Genomic DNA, 27460 nt, shown 5'->3' with positions numbered 1-27460 from the left:
AAGAGCAACACTTTGACTGAGCCACTGTAAGAAAATAATTGTCCTTGGGTAGGATGGAGAAGAATACAAGAGAGACTGGATTAGGAAAAGTATCAGGAGCTCAATTTTGACAATAAGAGTGAGAAGAGTGCTAGATGTACAAGGGACAGGTGTGAGGCAGAGAGATGGATATACAGGATTAGAGGCCAGGAGGGAAATCTGGACTAGATATAATGAATTTGAAAATTATCGATACATTGGTAATATTTATGTTACTAAATGAAATTGTTTACAGAGTAAATAAGATAAAAATGAAAAAGAGTACTGCAATAACTAAGCTCTATTAGTTAATTAAAACTAATGATATTACTGAGAAAAAGACCTACCTTTAAAGATTTAGAGTTCAGTGACTTAGTAAAGGATGACAATAGGAATACTATGCTTTTTCTGTTAGTCGCTACTAGAAAAAAAAGATATCTGCTCTTATTAAGGGTCCAGCCACTCTGTGTCAATCTAGTAATAGAGAATAGGACAAGCTGACCAGCTATCAAAAGATTTATCTGACATGTTACCACATAACTGCTACTATGGAGGGTATGGTCCTTTAGCTATATTCTAGTTACATGCTAATAAATACTTAAAACATAAATTATGTTAGCTTTATATATTTCAGGCAATATCCTGACTCATATCAGCTAAATTATTAGGAAGATAATACTTTACTCATGAGTATATGTAACTAAGCAGATAAACCCAATTCAATGACACAAAAAGATGGGGAGGGTTTATAGAAGGGTAATGACTATCATCAAGAAATCAAATAATAAAAAATGCTGGTGAGGCTGTGGGAAAAAGGAACCCTTCTACATTGTTGGTGGGAATGTAATGTAGTACAACCACCACACATTATATTATAGTGATACATGTACAATTATGTTTATAGTGACATAATTCATAATAGCTAAATCTTGGAAGCAGCTTATATATCCACCAACAGATGAATGGATAAAGAAAAGGTGGTATTTACATACAATGAAGTATATTCTGCCATAAAGATAAATGAGTCATTTATAGGACTATGGATGCAAATTGAGAGCATATTGTTAAGTGAAATAAATCAGACATACAAACATAAATACCACATGGTTTATCTTACATGGGAAAACTAAAATACAAATAAAGAGTAAAATAAAAGATAGATTATTGGAAGTAGGAAGACAGATCTTTTCAAATGGAAAGGGGACCAAGAGATACAGGGAGGGGGAAGGTGGGGAATGAAAGGGGATGTTAAAAGGCATTAAGATGTGTTATGTATATGTACCTACTACCCATAAGGAATGTAATCATTATGTACTGTAAATATGTACTAATAAAAAAAACTGGGAAAATGTTCACGTTTGTTACTCTCTATAGTGGTTAAGTTTTATGTGTCAACTTGCCTGGGATATGGTGCCCAGTTGTTTGGTCACACACTATTTCTTGCTGTGAAGCTGTTTTGTAGTAATGATTAACAAAGAATACCTTGGTAATGTGGTTAAGGCAAGGCTCATGAATCTTACCAAAAACTGTAGTGCTCTATATAAAAAGGCATTCATTCTCAAGACTGTAACACAGAAATCTTACCTGAGTTTACAGCCTGTTGGACTATCTACCAATCACAATCATGTGAATATATGCCTTGAAATAAAATTTTCTTTTACATATAAATATCACATATATCCCATTGGTTTTGTTACTGTGTTTCTCTGGAAAAAAACGTAACAAATTGATACACTGTTTCTGTTTGTAGAAGTAGTTTAATAATGTGTAAGTTTCATTTAGCCTTTGTAAGTTTCAGCTTACTTCTTTTAAAATAGAGAAAATCTCTGTATTACCCTCCATGGAGATATTCTGAAGTTTAAATAAAATAATTCATGTCAGTTTCTTAATATGACTCATGACAGAAACAAGTAACAAATGTTAGATGTCACGGGTTGTTGCTATTATGAAAAAAAAAATCCAGTGTTGATTATTTTAAAAGGTAGCATGCTATAAAGTTTTCTTAAGTCCATGATACACTGTAATCTGAGGACTCAAACCTTCTCTAACAGAATCACTACTTTCAGAACACTTCTTAGAGTACCTTGTTAAATTTAACAGACTAGCATACTCTGTCAGACAGAAACTTAATAAGAATATTTCATAGGCTCAATTAAAACAAAAATATTAAAATGAAGAAGCTCAGCAATCTAAGTATTATGACCTATGTCAAAACTAGTTTTCCAGGATACTTCATTGTATAGATGAAAAAAAAGAAAAAGAAAAGAAAAAGAGAAATATATACCCACAAAAATTAATGAAGGACAACATTTTAATTTATAAACAATCAGTTTTGTTCTTAATTGTACCATAATATGATGAATATGCTAATTTGAGATGAAAACCCTTCCTAAGTAAGTCTGAATGGAAAATGTGAAGGAAAACTTTTTAAAAGAACATATTAGTATCTGGGCATGGTGGTGCACACCTGTAATCCCAGCACTTGGGAGGCTGGGTTAGAATCACTTAGTTCAAGGGCAGCCTGGGCTACATAGTGAGTTGAAGACCAGCCTACACTGTACAGCAAGTCCATTTCTTGAAAAAACAAAACAAAACAAAAGAACATATTACTTATGTAATTAGACAATTATTATTTAAAACAAATTAAGAATACCAATTTAATATTTTTAAAAAGTAATCATTTTTTAATGAAGACGGCATCTTATACCTAACGTGGTATATGAGATAGTTTATAAACAAATTTTGTATTGTACTACATTGTTATATATTAGAAATGTATCCATTAGAGCTACATTAAAAAGTTTAGATTTTCTTCTGAAACATTCAAGTTTAAGATTAGAACCAATGAATTATGCTTTTTTGTGTTTGTTATATTTTCAAAATAAATTTGTAGTAAGTTTTGTTTTTAACTATTGTAATTAGTCATGAGTTGTTATTTACTTCTAATTATTTTAACTCACCTCTGAGACACTGCTCCCCAAGCACCATGTTTATTTGTGAGAATATTAAGGATCTTCTGTTTGAGTTGATTTGCTGTTACATGATCTCGATGTTTAGCAGCACTAATAAGATGGTCACACATCTTTTCTTCCTCTCTTCTATCAGCAGCATATTGTGCACACTGAGACTGTAATGAAATATAAACAATGCATAATGTTGATATGTATAATAAAGAAATATCTGAATTTAAGTTAAAATGACTCAGATAATCTAGTACTTTTTCTAAAGCAGACATACAACCATGTTTCAAATTAGTAAGAATGTGCATTTGAATGTATATGTAAAATAATTTCTATAATATTAAATAAGGTCATTAATGACTTCATGGTTTCTTCCAGTTCCGAACATCTGACTCTACTGTTCAAAAATAATCACTTTACAAACAGAAATGAAAAAACAAACAAATGGTTTACTGAAAATGTAAATCTACTAGGTATTTTAATCAACATAATTTATTTCATTTAATATGAGTTGGGCTCCTGAAAAATTATATATAATGAAAAATCTTATTTAATTTACAGTTTTCCATTTTATTAGTGGTAACATAATATAGAAGTAAACAAAGGAATTTCATAGGCTTGGATTTAATTCTGCTTTATTTTTCTCCCATTGTACTATTTCACATGTAAAATGAGGGAGCTGAGACAATGTTTTCTCAACGTTCCCTTCGAAATCTAACATTGACTGTGTTCAAAGGGTCTTGTGAGAATTACTTTCTTATTCTTATCTCCACTTTTTCCATAATAATCAGTTATGTCAGCTATCTGTATCCATGCTCACAGGTGTTAGCAACACAGTTAATGGATTTCTTTATGTATGAAAAAGGTTCAACATGGACATAAAAAGGAGCATCTCTTTAATCAGAAGTTTGATATTTTCGTATATTCAATTTTATACAGATTGACATGACTGTAAATTTTAGGATTAGAAAGTAGAAGTCATGTAACTAGGAAAATAGCCTCATATATCTGAGAAAATTCATGTAACTAGGTTCCATTCATCATTACTCTGTAAAAATGTATTTCACAGAAAGTATGCGAACACATTCCTTGTGACTATTGATACAGACTACTACCACAAGTCATCTATTTTGGAAAAATAATCCTACAGTAATCTAAGAAGGATTAATTCATTTTCCAATTTATCTTTTTGTACAGGGACTCACCAATTAGTACAGGATCTGCCTCAGTAATGAGGTTAATATTTCATTAGCTCATTGGAGAGTAAAATTAAAATTTTATTTTTCTTCCCTAACAATTACAGCAGTGAACTAAGGAAACTTAACTGTGAAGTACTCACCTCAAATTAAACATACCTTTTCTTCTAATTATAGGCCTATATGGAGGGCAGAAAAGTTCATACAACAGTTCTAGTAACATGTTATACAGTTATACAGTTTATAATTTAAAAGTGATGATTTTGGTAAATTATACACATACATCACTGCATTTACTAATATCCCTATAACCTATAAAGAACAAATACATGTTTGGTTTAAAATATGTATGTCCATCAAATAAGAATGGAAATGCTGTCAAACTTAGTTTTACGTCAACACTGTATGCAATGTATATCTAATCTAAAAATATTAAATCTTCACATTCCTTTCAAAACCTTTATCACACTTGACCACACTTCCAGTATGGATGTTGGGACCATAATGGAAATGGTCCCATCCCCATTGGGTAAAAAGTAGTGTATGGAAGGAGGTATGAAAAAAACTTAACTCTTTTAATGTATAATGCAGAGATGCATATACAGGTCACAAACAGATATACAGCATGTTGATAGTGTTAAAAATCAAATGGAGTTCGGGAGGCAACTAGAAAAAAATGTCTAAAAAGATTCCCTGGGGGAGCAATAATAAACAATGGCTAAGAAATATTGTTGTAGCTTAAAATCATCTTGGTTAAATATATTTTAAAGCTCTACTAATATCTTGCTGCTCAAAAATCTATTTTAAATGTTTCACATGACAAATATTGATCTGATTATATATCTCCATAAAATAAACTGATTTTCTTAGTAGAAATATGATTGTCTCAAAATTGATCCTGCATGGAATTTAGACAAGATTCTAAATCACATTCACTAACAGAAGTTGAAAGCTACTTGAATATTTTTATTTAGTTGAGTTCTGACATATTTTTATACCCAAACATATTCTTCAAAGAATAAAGAACTCAATATTTTTTTCTTGTCATTCACAATATTACATGATACCCTGACAAATACCTATGTTTTTCATTGTTGAAATGATATGAAACTCCACTTTGATAAACACTAGTCACTACACTTTCTCCAAAGTTTAAATTATCAGGATTTTTTAAAAAATAAGCTTGTTAAAATTCCATAAGACAAGTGTCTGCTGTCTCATTTGAACAAATGAATTAGAGATTCCTTGTATGAAAGTGACAGCAGCAATTTTTCTGTCTTGTGCTTTGTAGCTGGCTAGGTCAGAGATCACTAGACCTAGTCCATCAACTTGTATACTCAGAGAACTGCTTCCTTGAGAAAAGGGAAAAAAAAAACCTCATCAAAATTGTAATTGTCGGCTCAGGTTTCTACTCATAGCACACTTGATGGAATGATTCATTAGAAGAATAAATTTGTAGTTATTTATGATATTCAAGACCACTGTGAATCAAATGTCAAGTCATCTAAGTGTTTCTGTAACATGATTTGCTTTGTAAATTGAAAAATATTAATTAAGTGCTATTTTAAAAACTTTAAATTAAAACCACATCATATGCTCAAATCTACCTAGTTGTGTGTAAACTTCTAGGTTCTTAGTAACCAAAGTAATTGTATTATAAAATTTTGTTCCCATTTTAGAACACCTTTGGCCTACTAAATGTTTGAGCATATGGCAGGAGGGATTTCATGTTGTAAATGAGACCAAAACAAAACAGTGCGCTTTGACATTTACTAAACCCTTTGAGGATGTGAAGTACCTTCAGTGAAATTTTATTTTTAAAAACACCTTTCATACGTGAGGTTATATATGGATGATGATATTTGACTTACAACTGAAAAACACTATTCAATTTATTCCCCAAACCTTACCTCGAACTCTGCATGTTTATGTACATCCTCAGCTCTCTGTCTGTTCAAAATAAACTCAGCCTCATTTGCCACACGAACTATATGGTCCTTCATAGCATGGCACAGTAATCTAAAAAGAAAAACACATTTGTAATTATTGTTCTTCATTGCTTTCATTAGTCTTTTTTTCAATAATCAATTTATATTATTTCTAATATTTATTTATAAATATTAGATAAAGCTGGACTATAAAATTAATATATTTTAAAATATAATTCCATAAATTTGAAATATAGGAACAGGCCATAAAACATACAGTAATATTTCTGTTAAGCAGTGTATCGTGTGAACCAATGACACATTTAATTAAAAAAATTTTATATATCAAGTAAAACCAAGGATTTTTGTTGCAGTGTTTAAAAATAGCTAGTCAACACATTTTACTATCTTGGAAATGAATTTTCATACATAAGCTTGGTGATCACATGTTAGGAAATCTATAGAATGATTTCTCACTTTAGATTATTATGAATGATGGGAATAAATGGTACTTGAAGTTCCTCTGGCTGAGCTTCAAAGTTCTTAGATGGAGCTATAGTGAAAAGAAGTTTTAAAAAAATATAACTGGGGCAAAATTTAAATTGTTATTTATTTAAAGATTCAATAAAATTTTTAATAAGATTTACTGTATCTTCCAATTACCTCATTTCTAACAAATAGTCTAGTATTACTGTTGATTTTAATGTGTGTATTTTCAGAGACTAAAAACATACATAAAAATACAAATATATTCTTTACCCTCCACTCTACCACTAATATTAGGATATTACACGGTCTATTTTATACTTAGGTTTTCTCACTTAACATTCTTGGAGACCTTTTTACCTTTATACATGGGGACTTTCTCATTTTTCTTTTGTAACATGTGTGTTATAGTTTAGATGTGGGATGTCCCCCAAAAGCCTCATATGTTCACAGGCTGGGCTTTTGTAAGGTTATTGGATTATGGGAGTATTAAAGCTCATTTGCTGCTAGGAGGCAGGTCACTGGGGGCATGACCTGGAAGGGTATATCTCAATTTCCAGGTCCTTCCTTAAGTTTCTCTGCTTCCTAGCTGCCATGACATGTGTTTTCCTTTGCCAGATCCTTGTACCATGCTTCCTGCCTTGGAGTTGGCAAACTGTGGATTAAAAATGTGAGACCAAATAGATCTCTTTTTCATCTTTTTTTTTTTTTAGACAAGGTCTTGATATGCAGTTCAGTCTGGCCTTGAACTCACTATGTAGACTAGGCTGGTCTTGAACTTGCACGATCCTCCTGCCTCAGCCTCCTGAGTGCTGAGATTACAGGCATGCACCATAAAATAGACCTCTTTTAAATTGTGGGTGCCAGGTATTGTGTCTCAATGACAAAAATGTGACTAAGGCAATGCGGCATGGTTTATTTCTAAAGATGGCTCCAACAGCACTTCCCATCCCTGTCATTGTCTCATTTAAAAAAAGGAGTCTTTTTTCATCTGTCTTAGATCTGGGTATACCTTTTGACTTCCTGTGCCAAAAAGAATACAGTAGAAATGGTGCTGTGTGACTCCAGAGGCTAGGGCATAAGATGCCTTACCGCTTTTGACTTTCTCAGAATTCTCCCTGGAGTCTTTTTCCTTGGTATGAGAAGCACACACCACTTGGAGAGTATCAAAGACAAGAGGTGCTCAGCTCCCAAACCTACATTAGCTCTCAGCCCAAAGCCAGCCTACTTGGTAACTAAATTCCCAGGCAACTTCACAGAGAGTAAAAGAACTGATTAGATGAAGCTAGTCAATGAGAATGATGACAGAGAGTGAGACTATAATATAAATTCCAAATTTTAACTTTTCATAAAATTATTAGCTTGTATTCTGTAGATAGGCTTCAAAAAAAGAGAACATATGAGGGCAGAGGATTCAACTCAATGAGTTTTGTAGCATATGCTGAAGGCTGAAGAAAGTCAGAAATCCAGTATGTGTAAATTAATGTAGATTACAAAACTTGGATTAACAGGTTACAGCAGGAAGGACATGTCTCATGGTCTGGCTGGTTAATAGGTACCATTTCCAAGAGCAAAGGAGTGGGTTGCCAAAGCAGAGACGTGGTGGTGGTGGTGGGGGGGTTATGTGTAACAAAGTACTCTAGTCTCAGACAAGACACACTAGAGAAAATATGTCAATTAACTGCTGTCCCTTCTCCAGTATTTATTGTTCATATGTCAACTAATCTAGGTGTTTTCTTTACCTTGAGAAAAAAACATCTATTATACTGGTGACATCACTATCCACATTGAAAAACCATTTATAATATCTCACCACTACTTGACCTTGGTAATTACAATTTTATATTTTAGCTTACTTTGGAAAATAACTACTGGGCATAACTGGCTTCACTAAAATCTTTAACCTTCAAGAGCTTACTCTCAGATGACAAGCTCTTGTCCTTGCTGTTCTTTCTCTCCTCTTCATTATTCTCAATGGGATTTCAGGCAAAAATAAGCTCTTGTTTTCCTCTAGTGTCCAGTCTTCAATTCTTCCATTTTTCTCAGAGGCCTTCATCTCTCCAAATTCAATTCTTTTCCCATCAAGCTCACAACCCTACAATTCCACACTTTAACCATTCTCTTGCCAACACCTTCACTCAATTCTTAATCTATCCACTACTTTGGCTCTGAAAACATGTAACCATTAAGACACAGGTCTCCTTCCCCAGTCCTAATTCTAAATTTAAAGAAACTCACAAAACCAAATTGCATTGCTGATGAAGTTTGTATTTTTAAATATGAGTTCGACTACACTAGGTATAAATGGAATCATGCAATATTTATCTTTTATGACTGGGTTATTTCACGAAAAATAATGTCTTCAAGTTTCACGTGTGTTGTATAGTCTACATCAGACTCTCATTCATTTTTAAGGCTCAATTATATTGCCTTATATATATATTCCAGTTTGTTACCCATTCATCTATTAATTGATACTTGGATTGCTTCAACATTTTGACAAGTATAAATCCTGTATTAATACTACTTACATTTTCTTTAACTGCCTTCACTAGAACCTCCAGAACAATTCTGAATAGACCTGGTATGAGTGGGCATTTTTGTATTTTTCTTGATCTTAAGAAAGAACACATTCAGTCTTTTGAAATTGATCATGATATTAACTGTGGGTTTGTTTGTGTGTACACAGATGCAATTTATCAGATTGTTTCCTTATATTCCTTAGAATTCTGAGTCTTTTCATCATTATACAGTTTGAATATAGTTAAAATTTTCTGTATCTATTAAGGTGAATATGGATTTTTTCCAATCGTTCTATTAATGTATTACTTTGATTGCCTTTCATATATTAAATCAACTCTGCACTCATGGGATAAGGTCCTTTTGGTCATACCGTATAATCACTTTTATATGTTACTGGATTAGGTTTCTCAGTATCCTGTTGAGGATTTCTGCATCTATATTCATAATGTTTAAAGCTTGTGAATCTATATTCAAAAGGCTGCAGAGACTGGTTTGCAGTTTTATTTCTAGTTATCTACATCTGGTTTTTGTACTGGTAACATTGGCCTCATAGAATGAGATAAGAGTATTCTATCTTCTATGTTTTGGAAAAAATTTTCAGAAGAATTTTTAAGTCTCCTTCAAATGTATGATAGCTGTTATAGAGGAAAGCATCTGGTTATGCATTTTTCTTTGTTGTAAGTTTTTTAAAATTACTAATTCAAACACCTCGTTACAGTAGTACTCAGGTTTTCTATTTCTTATTGACTCACATTTGATGTTGTGCTTTGAGGATTTTTTTTTCTTTCATCTAGGTTATCTAATTCATTGGTATATTATTTTTTATAATACTCCCTTATAATCATTTTTCTTTCTGTAATATTCCCTTATAATCTTTTACTTTCAGTGAAGTCACTAATAATATTCCCATTTTCATACCAATTTTAGAAATCTGAGTCTTCTTACTTTTTTTCCTTGATCGTTCCAGCTAAAATTTTGTCAATTTTGTCGATCTTTTTAAGGAAGCAACCTTTGTTTTCATTAATCTTTATTCTTTCAATTCTCTTTTATTAACACTATAATCTTTATTATTTCCTTTCTTCAGTATGCTGTGGAGTTAGTTTGCTCATTTATCTCTAGGTGTAAGATTAGTTTAAAGATATTTTCTTTTTCTTAAGGTAGATGTTTACTGCTATAAATTCCATCTAGTCCCTACATTTGATGAATTCTGTAAGTTTTAATTTTTGAATTCTCATCAAAGGATTTAATAATTTTATTTGCGCTTTCTTCAATGTATTATTTACGACTATGTTAATTTCCTCATATTTGTGAATCCTTGAACTTTCCTTCTGTTTTTGTTAATTTCATTCCATTATGGTGGGAGAAGAGAGAATGAATGTTATCATTTTAAATTAACTGAGCCTTGGGCAACCCATTTGGGACCCCTCCTATCTCTAGGGAGCTATTCCTAGTCCACAATACATTTTCCTGCTCTTAAAATAAATTTACTGAGCCTTGTTTGTACCCTAATATGTATGGACTATTATGGAGAATGTTCCATGTAAACTTGAAAAAAAAATATGTACTCTATGATTGTTGGATTGAGTGTCCTATAAATAACTGAGAGATCTAGGTGTTACACACTGGTTGTCTCACCTTTATATTCTTTTACTATCTTTATGTTTAGGTATTTTATATATTAGTGAAAGTGGAGTACTTGAAGTTTCCAATTATTGTATTTGAATTGTCTATTTGTTTCTTCAGCTTTGTATGCTTTTGGTTAATAAACTTTAGGGCTCTTGTTAAATCATATTTAAAACTATGATATTATATTGAATATTTACCAAGGGCAAAGGCATTCTAGCTTTATTTTGAGTTCTGTTTGCATGGAGAATTATTTTTTCATAATTTTTCTTTGAATCTATTTGTGTTTTTGAATCCAATGTGTTTACCTTATAGACAAGTTATAGTTAAAAATCTTATGAAAAAAATTCTTCCAAACTTTTTTTCTTTCAGCACTGTGGACTGAACCCAGGATCATACACATGTCAGGCAAACACTCCAGCTCTGCAGTATAACTCCAGCTGCTTTTTAATTTTTGAGACAGGGTCTCTCTAAGTTGCCTCTCAAATTTGTGATTCTTTTGCTTCTCCTGGCCTCAGACTTGTGATTGTCCTCCTGACAATTTGAGCGTACAGGCCTGTGCCACCATGTTCAACTTCCTCAGCTTTGTTATAATTAGACAGTTTGTCATTGATACTTAGTGTTATTACTGATTTATTAATAAGAAGAAACTTCTGAAATTTTGCTATTTGTGATCTATATATACTTTATCTCTTTTTTCTTCTTCAATACCCTAATTTTGTATGAAATAAAATTTTGGTGTATCATTTGTGATTTACTTTAATAATATATTTTGTTATTTTTCTAGTGGTTTACTTTTGAACTTTTAACATCTTATATACACTCTTTTTGGATAAATATTGTACCAATTTAATTTTTATAGTAACATAATTTTGCTTCTTTATATCTCTGTCCTTTGTTTTTACCACTTTACACTGTTATTGTTATAAACTCACATCTGTTAATAATTAAAGAGGGTTATAAACAAAAATATATTTATAATATTATCATTACCCACATAGTTACTTTTCTTGTATTTTCTTATATGGCTTCAAGTCTGTATGTAGGGTTCTTTTCTTACAGCCTGAAGGACTCTTTTCAGCATTTCCTGTAAGAATGTCTCCTGATGAAACCCTTCAGCTTTTGTCTATCTGAGAATCTTAATTTCTCCTTCAGTTTTGTTTCACTAGCTGTAAAATTATTGAAAGTCTTTGTTTTTCTTCAAGTACTCTGAATATATGATCCCACTGTCTATGGGGTTTCTGAGTAGATCCTAATATTCTTGCATATCTTGCTATGTGAGGAATCATTTATCTCTTGCAGATTTTAAGCTTCTGTCTTAAATTTTTAACAGTTCAATTATGCAAGTAGGTCTGAGTATCTTTCATTTTATATAACTTTGAATTCCTGAACTTCTTTGATATACAGATTTATATTTTTCATATTTGGGAAGCTTATTCTATTAATTTTTTAGTATTTTTCTTTCTTTCCTTTACTTCTGCAATTTTAATTATGTTTATTTTCATATGCCAATCTCGCAGGTGTCTAAGGCCTTCTTCATTTTTTTCCTTCTTTTTTATTCTGTTCTTCATCTGAGACAATCTTTTAATCTTCAAGTCCACTGTTTATTTCTTCTATTAGCTTAACCTGTTGAATCCCTCCAGCAAAATTTTGATTTCAATCATTGTACTTTTCAACTTTGAATTTTCTTCTTGTTTCATTTTATAATTTCTAATTCTGTTGATATTCTCTGCTTGATCAGATATCATCTTCATACATTACTTTACTCTCTGCCTATACATCCCTTAACTCATTGAACATAGTTATAGTGCAGATATACTTAGAGTCCAACAATGGTTGCATTTAGGATTTTTCAATTTGATAACAAAACAAAAGCTTACTAAAACCACCATTCTGATGTTTAAATTCAGTGCAGTATATAATAAACTACATGTGATATTTAGTTTATAAAATAGTCTTTTTGTTACATGATTTTACCCACCTCTAGACTAATGGTAGTGTTCTGAACATGTTTAAGTTAGGCTAGGATAACCTACAATATTCAGCAGGTTAGGTATATTAGACACATTTCAACTTACAATGTTTTCAATTTACAAAAGGTTTACTGGGGCATAACCCCACTGTATGTAGAGGAGCATTTGTCTTAAATATCTTCACTTAGAAAGCCCATTCCTCAGGCACAATTTCTGTTGATATGGGTTTTGTTTGTTTGTTTTGTTTTTGCTGTGCATGGTTTAAACTTTCTTATATTTTTAACATCCTTGCAATAGTTTTCTTAAAAACTTGACATTTTGAGCATTAAAAGAGAGCAACTCTTGAAATATGACTGTTTCCATTCACCACACTTCATTGTTGATCATTCTTTGTTGAGAGATTTAAAAAAATTAATTTTGTAGAGGGGATTCAACATGACTGAAAGGAGGAGGAGTCATATTGGACCTACTCAGAGAAAAATACACTAAAAACATAGGTAACTGGAAGAAAGGAAAGGACGTAAGACCGAGTGGAGCCAACCATCTAGGACACAGGCCTGGGAGCAGCTCTGAGCTGTTCCTGCCTGAGGGCACCAGAGTAAGGAGGTTTCAGTGGGTCAAAGAGAGAAATGTAGACAGCTGCTGGCTGAAGACTGACCCCAGCTCCTCAAAGATCAACATCATACTGTACCCAGCACTAATCCTACTATTGCAGACTTGGTGGGACAGTTTGGGGACACTACTTGCCTTGGACAGTATCACAGGACTGTGGACTTCAAAGGAATTTTCTTTTTCTTTGTTGGCTTTCTTTCTTTTTTCTGTCTGGTTGTTTTTGTTGTTGTTGGTGTTTAGGTTTTTAACCTTTATTTTTATCTTGTTCTACTCATATTCTTTCTCTTTCCTCAATTATTTCTCTGGAGTTTATGATATTTTCATGTAAGTGAAGATTGTCTCTTGTCTTTCTGGTTCACTTTGATACTCTTTTGCTTTACCCTTCATGCTTTCTCTCCTGCCCTCTTCTCCAGTTTCCCAAAACTTGGGTGATCACCTGTGGCCTTCCAGCCTTGCCTCTACTACATTTTCCTTCATTTGTATCTCTGTTTTGTCCCTTATCTCTCTTAAATTGCTCCCCACTCCTGGTAAAATCACTCCACTAAGGGGAAACTCACTGACTACAACTTCTGGTTTATGTTGGATCATGTTATATAACTGTAGATCTTGCTTCTATGGTTAGAGAAACCAAATTAATAGTTACAACAGTTTGTCAGTTTCTAGGCTGTGCTTGAGGTTACTGAAATTGCTAGTTGTACTACTTTAGCCAGGATGTCATACTTATAATTAGTTGTTCTCTCTTGTATGACAACACTGTGATTGTCTGGGGCCATAACCATCACCATAGTCTAGTATCAAAGGACTAGATGCTGAGCCAAATAAATGACAACTTCTGATCCCTAATAAATTGGGAAGGTAGATCTTGGGACAGACACAGACACAAAGATCAAGAACTACATACACCCAGAAGACATCTCTAAGGAATAGACATTTCCTAGGAAAGCCTCAACACTAGTGATAAAGCTATCTGCCACAATAAATTTACAACATCAACACAGAAAGCAAAATAAAACTGAAAAAAGAAAATGACAAGACACAGAGGCAAAATGCAATCCCAGACCACTAGCCTACCTAGGACATGTCCAGGGGAAAAGGAGATAGAGGAAATCAGAAATCACCCACCTGAATTTTCTAAAATGATAGAAGCAGAAGTAAAAACAAAAAAAACAACAAAACAAAAAACAGATGCATGAGGTTATAGAGAAAATAATCTCTCAGGTAAAAAAGAAAGGATGATCAAAATGAAGGACATGCTCAATGAATCTAGAGTCAATACAGATAAAAAATAGAGTTGCTTAGGAAAATGATGGAAACCATGAATTTCCCGCATAGGAAAGAAATGGAATCCATGAAACAGATTCAAATAGACATCCAGGAGAGTAAAAGTTCCATTGAAAGAATATGTAATAGACTGAACAAAGAGTTGAGGACAGAATTTCTGATGTAGAAGACAGGATTGCAGTTAACAACTATGACAAGAAAAATATCTTAATAATGGCAAAGGACCATAAAAGTCAATCCAACATCTGCAAGATGATGCAAAGAAAAACAATATAAGATTGACTGGAGTCAATAAGAAACTTGGAGATAGTGCAGATGCCATAAGAAGCCTGTTCAAGGAAGTAATGGCAGAAAACTTCCCAATCATGGAAAAAGAATTTGACACACAAATAAGTGAGGTATAAGAACTCCAATTTGCCATGACCAAATAAATCTATACCAAGGCATACAATTATCAAGATCCCACAAATTCACTACAAGAACAGAATATTAAAAGCTGTTACAGAAAAGAAATGGACTAGCTATAAAGGACAGCCCATCAGAATCACAGCAGAAAACAACCTCTTGAAAGAAAACAACCCCCAACCAAGACTGATATACTCTGCAAAACTATCTTTAAAATTTAATGGAGAAATAAGATACTTCCATGACAAAAAGGAAATGAAAGTCATGGCTACTAATCCAGCTCTACAAAATGCGCTGTAGGATATTTTAGAAAGAGATAATGAAGACCACAACTCTAAGAACACCAATAGAAAAAAGCCATCAGGCAGGGCAAGCAATTAAACAGAGGGGAAATACAGGGAACCAACAGCAGGAAAATAATACGATAAGAATAAATCAATTCATTTCAGTTATAACCATCAATGTCAATGGTTTCAACTCACCAATCAAAGGAGATAGAGTACCAGAGTGGATCAAGAAATAAGACCCAACAATTTGCTGCATACAGGAAACACACTGAACTCAAAAAGAAATTCACAGACTGAAAGTCAAAGGATAGAAAACATTCCATGTGACAGAAAGCTGGAAAAAAGCAGGGTTCGCTATTCTATTTGTAGACAGTGGATTTCAAGCCAAGACTTTAAGAGAGACAAAAAAAGTCACTACATGCTTGTTAAAGGTACAATCCAAAATGAAGAGATAACAATCATAAAGATATATGCACAAAATATCAGTTCACCCAGCTATATCAAAGAAATATTAATGGACATAAAACATCAAATAAGCACTAACATAATTGCAATGGGGACCTCAATACCCCACTGTCACAAATAGACAGATCAACTATACACAAAAAAATCAACAAAGAAACATCAGAACGGAACCAAACCTGTAAACAAAAGGACTGAATTGATGTCTACAGTGTTACACCCCAAAATATCAGAATATACATTCTTCTCAGCTGCACATGGCATGTTCTCTAAAATAGACAACATACTAGCCCACAGAACATCTTTATATAAAGCCAAAGGAATTGAATTATCCCATGCATACTATCTGACCATAGTGCAGTGAAATTTGAAATTAATGACAAAAGAAACCAGAAAAACTCCATAAACATATGGAAATTAAATAACACCCTCCTGAACAACCAATGGGTCACAGATGAAATTAAAGAGGAAATTAAACAGTATCTACAATTAAATGATAATGCCAATACAACATACCGGAACTTCTGTGACACAATGAAAGCAAACCTAAAAGGGAAATTTATAGCAGCAAATTCTCACATCACATAAACAGAACAAGCTCAAATAACATAATGCTGAATCTCAAACTTCTAGAATTAGAATAATTCTGGTCCAAAGCTCATATGTGGGAGGAAATTACAAAGATCAAAGCAGAAATTAATGTAATTGAGATTAAGAAAACAATACAAAGAATCAATGAAGAGTTGGTTCTTTGAAAGATTAAATAAAGTTGATAAACACTTTTCCAACTTTATCAAAATAAAGGAAAGAAAAAAACTCGAATTCATGCAATTAGGAATGAAAAGGGTGAAATCACAATGGATCTTGCAGAAATCCAGAAGACTATCAATACCTACTTTGAGAACCTGTACTCTAATAAAGATGGAAAACACAGAAGAAATAGATAAATTCCTAGATACATATGAACTACCAAAGCTGAACTAAGAAAATGTGAAAACTTTAAATAACTCATACCATTCAAGGAAATCGAAAATGTAATTAAAAACTTACCAACAATGACAAAAAAACCCAGGTCCTCATGAATTCACTGGTGAATACTACAAGAAGTTTAAAGAAAATCTAATCTCACTACTCTTCAAACTCTTCAATGAAGTTGAAAGGGAAGCATTACTCTCAAACTCATTCCTGAAATCAAGTATTACCCTGATACCAAAACCAGAGAAAGAAACAACCAGAAAAGAGAACTACAGCCCAAATTCCCTAATGAACATAGCTGCGAAAATCCTCAATAAGATACTGGCAAGCAGAATGCAACAAATCATCAAGAAGATTATACACCACAACCAAGGAGAATTCATCCCAGGGATGCAAGGGTGGTTCAACAGATGTAAATCAATAAACACAATATACTATATCAACAAGCCAAAGACAAAACTCACATGATCATCTCATAGATGCAGAAAAAGCATCTGAAAAAATTCAACACCCACTCATGACAAAAACCCTATAGAAAATTGGAATATAAGGTCTTTACCTCAATCTGATAAAAGCCATCTATGACCAACCAACAGCCAACATAATACTAAATGGTCAAAAACTGCAAGCTTTCACTCTAAAATCAAGAACAAGACAAGGATGTTCATTATCACCACTCCTGTTCAATATAGCTCCGGAAACTTTGGCCAGAGCAATTAGACAAGAGAAAGAAATAAAAGGAATAAAGACAGGAAAGAAAAATTTAAATTATTATTATTTGTGGATGACATGGTACTCTACATAGAAGACCCAAAAAAACTCCACCAAAAGACCTCTAGATTTAATTACCAAATTCAGTAATGTAGCTGGATACAAAGTCAACACTCAAAAATCAACAGCATTCTTTTATATAAATGACAACTCACTGAGAGAGAACTTAGGGAAACAACACCTTTCACAACAACATAAAAAAATGAAATATTTAATAATCAATCTCACAAAGAAAGTAAAAGATTTTTACACTGGTTCCTCAGACAAAGGATTAATATCTAGAACATGTAAGAACTGAAAAAAATCAATTTCCCACCCCCTTTAAAGACTCGATGCAAAAATGGGCACCTGAGATGAATACACACTTCTCAGATGAAAAAGTAAAAATGGCAAATAAATACATGGAAAAATCATCACTGGTCATTTGAGATATATGCAAATTAAAACAACACTGAGATTCCATCTCACTCCAGAAAGAATGGGTATTAATATGGAATGAACCAACAACAAATGCTGGCAGGGTTGTGAGGAAAAGGGAACCCTTCTCCATTGTTGCTGGGAGTGTAGACTGGTGCAACCACTGTGAAATCTGTGTGGAGATTCCTCATAAAACTAGGATTTGGGGTCCTATTTGGCCCAGCTATCCCCCTCTGAGTATCTTCCCAAAAGAATTAAAAGTATCATACTATAACAATATATGTAGACCCATGTTTATAGTGGCACAGTTTGTAATAGCTAAATCTTGGAAACAACTGAAATGCTCATCAACCAATGAATGGATAAAAAGATGTGGTTTTCGTATATAATGGAGTAGTATTCACCAATAAAGAAGGATAAACCTGGGACATTTCTAGGTAAATGGATCCACCTTGAAACCATACTCTTTTTTTTTTTTTTTTTGGTACTGGGGATCAAACGTGGGACCTTGTGCTTTCAAGGCAGGCTCCGGAACCACTGAGCTAAATCCCCAGCCCGAAACCATACTATTAAGTGAAATAAATCAAACACACATGTGTAAATATCACATTGTCTCTCTAGTGTGAGAAATTGAAAGTGCAAATAAGGACAAAAATGTATAATAGTCATTGTGAAATAGGAAGAAATTTCAAAATTATACCAAGTGTAAGATATTTTGTTAATAGTTAAAATTTTTTATGCAAAAAAGAGATAGTGTTATTAGGAAATGAGATATTAGCAAATGAAAATATAATCTTTTAAGATTATGATAGTCATTGTATTTACCATTGTTATTCTCTAATTATTTGTTATAAAAATTATTTTTTCATAGAATTGTTTTTATATTTTCTTTATTAATATCTACTTGTATTATATTAAAATAAAAAGTTAATTTTATAAATTCTGGCATTCTTTGTCTGTGTAGCCAATTAAGTCTCTATTTCATTACCTTAGCGGTCAGCATCTAGTTGGACAAAGAAGTGCTTAAATACATGGATCAAGGAAGACTCCCAGACTTTTTGAAGGAGCTCTGTGTGTAAGTAATTGTAAACCTTACTTTTCACTCAGGCTGATTTTTCAATATTACCTTAGCATTCATTTCCTGCTACCAAGATCAGCAGAAGGTGGCAGCTTTTAAAGGCCTTCTCAGGTCTTCGGATAGCATGTGCACAGCCCTAATTTTATGCATGACCTTTAGATTTGCAGGAATATCTTAACATGTCAAAGTCCTTATGCACTCATACATGTTATTTCCTAGGTGTTTCTCTTGAGTTTTTTGTTAGTCCATTGCTTATGGGAACTTTTATCTATTATCTCACACAGCAGCTTTCAAAAGTATTATCCTACAAATGTTTTCAAACAATACCCTCAGTGAAGGAGTTTAATTTATATTGTGCCATTTCTAAGTTACGCAAAATGGAGACAAAACTATAATTCCAGCACTTGAGGCTGAGGCAGGAGAATAGGAAGATTGAACTCAGCCTGGGCAATTTCATGACTCTGTCAGCAAATGTCTGTGCTTCTAATGGTAATTTTGAAAATAAATTTTTAATAAAAGATCTGTAATTTACCCATAATGGATTACTACTGCTCTGCCACAAGGGATAAATTTGAGTCATTTGTAGGAAAATGGGTGTACTTAGAGATTATAATGTTAAGTGAAATATGTCAGACAGTGAAGCTAAGAGAGATGGCAGATCCTGATATTCAGTTCTGGAGCTCCATTAAATTATATGGTGGTACTTCTAAATATTTAGATCTGTAAGTTGAATATTAGTTATGAATTGTACTACTAATCTGTTTTTTAAAAGCGTGATCCATTTTACTGGATTTCATGGACTGTACAAGCTACAAAGACCAGAAAATTAGGAAGCAGTTCCAGCATATATGGCACACTCTCTTGAGACTAGCTGTTGATATAGAAAGGAAGATGCAAAAGTGGACACTAGAGACTTAAAAATCTCTTTCTATATAGAGATATCCTGGGAGAAGAGATTATATAGGATAGCAAGTTATTACCTTAAAATTACCAATCTTTTGCAGAAGATAAAACGTATAATGTATTCATGCCTTTGGTTCAAACGAAAATCAGTTTGCTATGGAAACTAATATTTTGACTGGGTACAAAGTAGAGAGAAAGAAGAGAAACTCAAAGAATAATTTTGATACTTAAGAATGGTATCTAAGCTTGAAAATTGTGTACTAGGGACAGAGGCCTAAAAAGAATGTCAGGAGAAGAGAGATAATTAGCACTGGTTGAAAACTGAACCTGTCCTCCATCTAATTAACTGAGATTAGATACCTTTGGAACTAAGATGAAAACAAGAATCCACAGATTAACATTTTATTTTATTTTCATTTAAAATTGTTGCTTCGAATAAGTCTCATTAATCTAGAATGTGTAAGAGGTGATTATCATATTAATTTATTATGAACTTAAAAAGTTAATAATTATTAGAGTGGCACAGAAAAAATGACAACCTATTGTAGTATTTATATTACCAATTTTGAAAAAAAGATGAAGTTAACTGTGCTTGTCTGCTAGGATCAGTGCATTATTAAAGAACTTGTTTTATTAAAGAATCTAGTCATTTACAGAACATATTAAAATGATGTCTCAGCCTATCTAGAGAGTCCAATGCCATAGCCCTGAGGTGAGACCCTAATACTTCTATGATTAAAAACACTTCATATTATATACTGACACACATAAAAATTTGAGAACAACTGAATCAATACACTATGAATGAGAAATGGTAAGGTCTGGGTTTGACTTCTGTCAATCAACTTCACCTTCAAAAAACCTTGCCGATAACTTTCAGAAATATTATTATATACTAAAGAGTCATTTGTTACGTTTTCTAACTAGCTCAGTGTACTGAACATAAGGAAGTAGAGAGTTCTTTTTCTAGGATACATTTACAGAAGGAGTTACTCTCAACCAGTTTATAGCTCAGAAAGGTCAATTTATATCAGACCTCCTACTTCTCCCCCTTGCAATGTCTTTGTAATCAGGATTGCTTAGCTATTTTGTACTCTGTGAAAAACTAGTCCCATTAAGTTATTGTCCTTATGGAAACTTTAAATAATTTACTCTTCTTGTAACTTAATATGGATTTGGAAAATATTGTTCTCAGAATAGTACAGCAAGATCATTTTTAAGACACATTAGCTATAATCCTGGAATATTATTTAAGAACAGTGGCTTTCCAGCTGTATTCTGTTTAAAGTAAAATGTAGAAAGATTTTATATCATAACCATCTTTACAAACACAACAAATGTTTTATCAAACATTGTTTACCTAACAAGAAGCATTGTAAACAATATTTTTCATTATTTACCCTTTCCTGTTTTTGACAATGGTAGGTGCAAACCAAGATTTCATATCATGTTAATTGTCAAGACAATAGTTTGAAAAACACTAGTCAGATGATTCCTTTCATTTAGGGTTAAACTTAAGCCAAATAATTAAGATCTTGGATTATATTCTGGGATTCTAAGTAAAAAGATCAGAGTTGTACGGCTCTAGAAGAAGGAAGCCAGTGTTTCCAGGTGTAAGAAAGCTTGAGTTATGATTCGTTTAATACTTTGGGGAAGATACCAGCAGGGGAATAGCTGGGTCAAATGTAACTTTCAATCCTAGTTCTTTGAGGTATCTCCATACTGACTTCCACAGTGGTTGTACCAGTTGACACTCCCACCATCAGTGGAGCAGGGTTCCTTGTTCCACACAGCCCTGCCAGCATTTGTTATTGGTTGATTTCTTGATAGCAGCCATTCTTTCTGGGGTGAGGTGGAATCTCAGTGTTGTTTTCATTTGTATCTCTCAAATGAACAGTGATGTTGAACATTTTTTCATGTTTATTTGCTATTTCTACTTCTTTGTCTGAGAAATGGTTGTTCACTTCAGATGCCCATTTTTGGATTGGGTCTTTCAATTTGGGAGGTCTGAATTTTTTTAAGTTCTTTATAGATTTGAGATAGTAGACCTTTGTCTGAGGGACAGCTGGTGAAAATTTTTTCCCACATTGTGGGTTGTCTCTTCACACTGTTGGTTGCTTCTCTTGCTGTGGAGAATCTTTTTAATAAGAAGAGATCCTACTTGTTGATTGTTTGTGCTAGTTCATGGACAACTGAGGTTTTGTTCATAAAATCTTTTCCTACACCAATGTCTTCACGAGTTCTACCAAACCTCTCTTACAGCCAGTGTAGTGTTTCTGTTTTAATATTTAGATCTTTAATCCATTTTGATTTTAGTTTAGTGCATGGTGAGAGATATAGGTCTAGTTTTAATCTTTGGCAAGTTGAAACCCAGTCATACCACAGTGATATATGTGCACCCATGTTCATAGCAGCACAATTAATGATAGCTAAAACTTGGAATCAACCCAATCTCCCATCAACTGGAGACTGTATAAAGAAAATGTGGGGATTTTAAATAAAATGGAGTATTGTTCAGCCATAAAGAATGAGAAACTACAGACATTTATAGCTAAATGAATGCACATTGAGGCGATACTCTTAAGTGAAATAAATAGGACACACGTGTAAATACTGAATAGTTTTTCTGATGTGAGAAACTGAAAGTGTAAATAAGGACTAAATGTATAATAGGTAATGTGAAATAGGAAGAAAAGGGGCAAAGGGGAAGGGGGAGTGGGAGGAGTAGGGGAAAAGAAAGAAGGGAATGGAATTAATATGAGAAAATGAAAAAATGGAAACAAAGTCTTTATAAATAGGGAGGGATGGAGGGGTTGAAGGGAGGGCAGGGGAAGGGGAAAAAATAAGAACCAAGAGAGATTATGTAAAGGTGCAAATTTCCAATGATGAATGTCATTGTATTGTATACCTTAAATGTACCAATAAAATTAATTAAAAATAAAGTTCATCCATGTTGTAAAATAAAAAAAGAAAGCTTAAGGAAAGATGGAATACTGCTTATGAATTGATAGCAATAAGCTCTAGATCAGGAATATGGCAGAACTAAAGAGAAGGCAGCTCTCTTTGAATCATCTTATTCTATTTAAATTCTTAAAAAATGGAGAAATATGGATCAAAGTTATGAAGAGAAAATCTGGGAGAAAAATTTGAAAGCAAACAGGTGTAACATTACAAATAGCCAAAATGGAATACAATGATTCCTGGAAGAACTGTATACAATACTATTGTGCTTTTGGTACAGTTTCCAAGCTGTTCTGTGCTGTCTCAGAGTATGGTGCCTTTCCCAAGGAAAAAGGGCTCTCAATTTTGTGAATTTGCAATATGTTGAATATGAATCCCAAAGCAAGTTTTCTCCTTGAATAAAATCAGTATAAATTCTAAAACTAGGGAATTCTTAATAATTTGACAATAATAAAAACTAAAACACATTTCTTTGGCAAAAGATGAGAAGAAGCAATATGGCTTTTATTTTTACTATTTTGACTGAGAATTAACATAATGTTGTCCAAAGGCTCCAAACAAGCCATTATTATCACTTTTATTGTACAGCATATTTAAAGTCTGGTTTATTGAGGTATAATTTCTGCTTAATTAAATTAAACAGTTTAGATGTGCAATTTCATGTATTTTGAAAAAATGTATATTTCATTTAACTATAACGACAACCAAGGATGTTTCCATCATATAAAAATGTTCCTTTTATGCCATTTCCTAGCCATTTGCAGCAACTGGCAAACTGTTTACTATTTGTATAATTTCATCTTTTTTTTAAGAGTGTCACATGAATGAAATCATACATAAATCTTTACTATCTGGCTTCTATCAGTTTACATAAAGTTTCACAATTCCATATATATTACTGTATTAGTGGGTCAAACCTTTTTTATTTAGTGAGCATCATTCCATTATAATGGTATATCATAATTAGTTTAAACACAACTCTTAATGGGCATCTGGTTTATATTCAGTCTTTGACTGTTATGAATAAAGGTCATATGACTACTCACATACAGATTTTAATGTGGAGTTATGTTTTCATTAGTATTAGGAAAATACCAAAGCTTGACGTTACATTGGATCTTATAGTAAGTGTATATTTGGCATTGTTTTCCACATGAATGGACCATACTACACTTCAACCAGTTAGGTCCAAGTATTTCACTGGTGTATATCCTCACCAGTCCTTGGCATTGACAATCTATATAATCACACTCACAGCTGGAGTATTATTATAGGTGGGAAGGTATGTGTAGTGCTACCTAATTGTGGCTTAAAGTTGAATTTCCTAAATGATATGAACATCTTTTCATGTGTTATTCAGCCTTTTGTGTATCTTCTTTGGAATGTTATCCAGATTTTCTGCCCAGTTTGGGCAGGTTTTTGGGAGTGGTGGTAGTGATGCTGGGGATTGAACCCAGGGCTTGGTACATACTAGGCAAGTATTCTACCAATGAGCTATATCCCTAGCCATTTTTAAAAAACAAATTCTTTTACAACAGGATCTCACTAAGTTGTCCAGATTGGCCTTGGACTCTAATCACTGGGATTACAAGACTGTGCCACCACAGTTGACTTTTTTAAAAAATGTTAAATTATTTTTTAATGGCTTCTGTAATATCAATGCAAGAGTTTAACCGTACATTTTATGATACAAAGAGGAAGTCCTATATCCTTCAGTGCAAAGGGCTTTTCTATTTATGTGCTATATTGCTCAAATTCTTTTTGTTTACCTTCTTGTGACACTAATATTAACAATGACCTCACTTCAAAGAATGTGCCCAGAATGCTGATTTGTCAATATAAGTGGAAAATAATTATCTGTTAATAAATCAACAATTTTGCTATAATTTTTATTAATTTTCAACTGCACATGTCCCTTACATATAATCATTTTCATTATGTCCTAGGTTATCCTTCCTGTTTTATGTGCAAATACATATATGCATATACACTGTCTTTCTTATATATGTTTCTTTCATGAAAGGAACATAACTAGCATCTTGTTCATTTTTAGTAATGATGTAGTCTTTAACAATTCATCCACTGTTTGAGTTTATTTATCTATAAGATGTGGTATACGCTATGAAAGAGGATTAACTAGCAGGATATGTGTAAGGAATTCATCACAGGAGGAGGCAGAAGGAAGTGTTTGATACAGTAAAGGCTAGTTCTTCATTCTCCCTAAATTCCTTCTCCTACCTGCTACCTCTATTGATAAGATGGCAACAAATTCATCTGAAACAAATGTCTCATCAGACTAAAGACTGAAATGTTCACAAGAAGGCAGGAAAGCAGGCAACAGCCAAGTTTAAATGGTTCACAGCTTTTTGCCTAGTCAAACTAGGATTCAACTTGCCAAAGATTAAAACTAGACCTGTATCTCTCACCATGCACTAAACTAAAATCAAAATGGATTAAAGATCTAAATATTAAAAAAGAAACTCTGAACCAGTTGGAACAGAGGTTAGGTAGAACCCTTGAAGACATTGGTGTAGGAAAAGATTTTATGAACAAAACCTCAGTTGCCCGTGAACTAGCACAAACAATCAACAAGTGGGATCTCTTCTTATTAAAAGGCTTCTGCACAGCAAGAGAAACCACCAGCAGTATGAAGAGACAACCCACAATGTGGGAAAAAATCTTCACCTGCTCTTCCTCAGACAAAGGTCTACTATCTCAAATCTATAAAGAACTTAAAAAGATCAGACCTCCCAAATTTAAAGACCCAATCCAAAAATGGGCATCTGAAATGAACAGACATTTCTCACACAAAGGAGTAGAAATAGCAAATAAATACATGAAAAAATGTTCAACATCACTGGTCATTCGAGAGATGCAAATGAAAACAACGGTGAGATTCCACTTCACTCCAGAAAGAATGGCTGCTATCATGAAATCAACCAATAACAAATGCTGGCGGGGCTGTGGGGAAAGAGGAACCCTGCTCCACTGCTGGTGGGAGTGTAGACTGGTGCAACCACTGTGAAAATCAGTATGGAGATACCTCAAAGAACTAGGACTGGAAGTCCCACTTGACCCCGCTCTTCCACTGCTGGGGATCTTCCCCAAAGAATTAAAAGAATCATACCACAATGATATAGGTGCACCCATGTTCATAGTAGCACAGTTTGTAATAGCTAAAACTTGGAAACAGCCCAAATGCCCATCAACTGGAGAATGGATAAAGAAGATGTGGGTTTTTTTTTTATAAAATGGAGTACTACTCAGCTATAAAAAATGAGAAATTAGAGACATTTATAGCTAAGCGGATGCACATTGAGGTGATACTCTTAAGTGAAATAAATAGGACACACATGTATAAATACCAAATAGGTTCTCTGGTGTGAGAAACTGAAAGTGTAAATAAGGACTAAATGTATAATAGGTAATGTGAAATAGGAAGAAAAGGGCCAAAGGGGAAGGAAGTGGGAGGTCTAGGGGAAAGGATAGAAGGGAATGGGATTAATATGCGAAAATGGAAAAATAGGTACGAAATCTTTGTAAATAGGGAGGAATGGAGGGGTTGAAGGGAGGGCTGGGCAAGGGTGAAAAATAAGAACCAAGAGAGACTATGTAAAGGTGCAAATTTCCAATGATGAATGTCATTATATTGTATACCTAAAATGTACCAATGATTAGAATGAATAATCGATAATGCAAAATAGGAAGAAAAGGTCCAAAGGGGTAGGGGTAGTGGGAGGGGCAGGGGAAAGGAAAGAAGGGAAAGGAAAAATGCTGAGAAATGGAAAAAATGGAAATAAAGTCTTTGTAAATAGGGAAGGGTGGAGGGCGTGAAGGGAGGGCTAGGAATGGGGAAAAAATAAGAACCAAGATGCATTATGTAAAGGTACAATTCCCAATGAGAAATGTAATTGGGTTGTATACCTACAATGTACCAACAAAAGAATTTAATAAAAAAAAATTTGGATTCTGCTCTACCTGTTTACTCTTGGTTATCAGGAAGAACAATGGAGGAAACATCTGAGCTGTTGTTCTAGGTTGCATTCATGCAACCTGCAATTAGAACTGAGGCCACTGAATTGCAAAGTTGGAAACAAACTCCTGGAGACCAGGGACAGCCCAAGTTGAGCTCCTGATGGCACAAGCAAGATCTAGCCAGCACTAAGAAACTGGTTCAAAGTATTTAAACTCCAATCAGCCTATCTGAATCCAAAAAACAAAGCAATCAGTGATCTGCACACGAAGGTGTTGTGGGGCAGGGATGGACAAGGCTTGCACTGAGTTTTAAGATCCCAAATATCCCTTCCTTTTCATTGATTTTTCTGTCCATCTTTACACCAATAGTGTAGTGCCATAATTATTGCAGCCTCAGAACAAGCCTCAAAATCAAGTAATCCAAATTAACCAGCTATGTTCTTTTATATTGTAAGTTATTTGTATTTTCATAGTTTTAATTTAGCTTACCAGTTTCTACCAAAAACAAACAAACACAACAAAAGCCAGTACAATCTGTTAACTTTGTGATGATTTGAGGAGAACTAACATCGTTAACAGTTTCGGTTTTTGGATCTGTGAAAATGGTTTATTTCTGTAATTGTTTC

At 33.4% G+C, this 27460-nt stretch overlaps 1 protein-coding gene across 7 annotated transcripts in view; it reads right to left on the bottom strand.

Annotated features, from left to right (window-relative positions):
• Positions 1 to 27460, bottom strand: part of Nbea (neurobeachin) — a 702149-nt gene that overhangs the window by 308640 nt on the left and 366049 nt on the right. For all 7 annotated transcript variants that reach the window (XM_004854743.3, XM_087199596.1, XM_013075842.3 and 4 more), the window contains 2 exons: positions 6085 to 6193; positions 2979 to 3145 (listed from right to left, as the gene is read on the bottom strand). In XM_004854743.3, the coding sequence (XP_004854800.1) occupies positions 2979 to 3145; positions 6085 to 6193 (276 nt within the window). The remainder of the gene's footprint in view (positions 1 to 2978; positions 3146 to 6084; positions 6194 to 27460) is intronic.

The sequence above is a fragment of the Heterocephalus glaber genome, unplaced genomic scaffold (assembly GCF_053883595.1).
Source record: "Heterocephalus glaber isolate CG9 unplaced genomic scaffold, H.glaber_assembly_v1.0 deba00001720, whole genome shotgun sequence".
NCBI classification, from domain to species: domain Eukaryota; kingdom Metazoa; phylum Chordata; class Mammalia; order Rodentia; family Bathyergidae; genus Heterocephalus; species Heterocephalus glaber.
The sequence above is the reverse complement of the archived record's forward strand: the minus strand, read 5'-3'. Positions and strand labels throughout refer to the sequence as shown.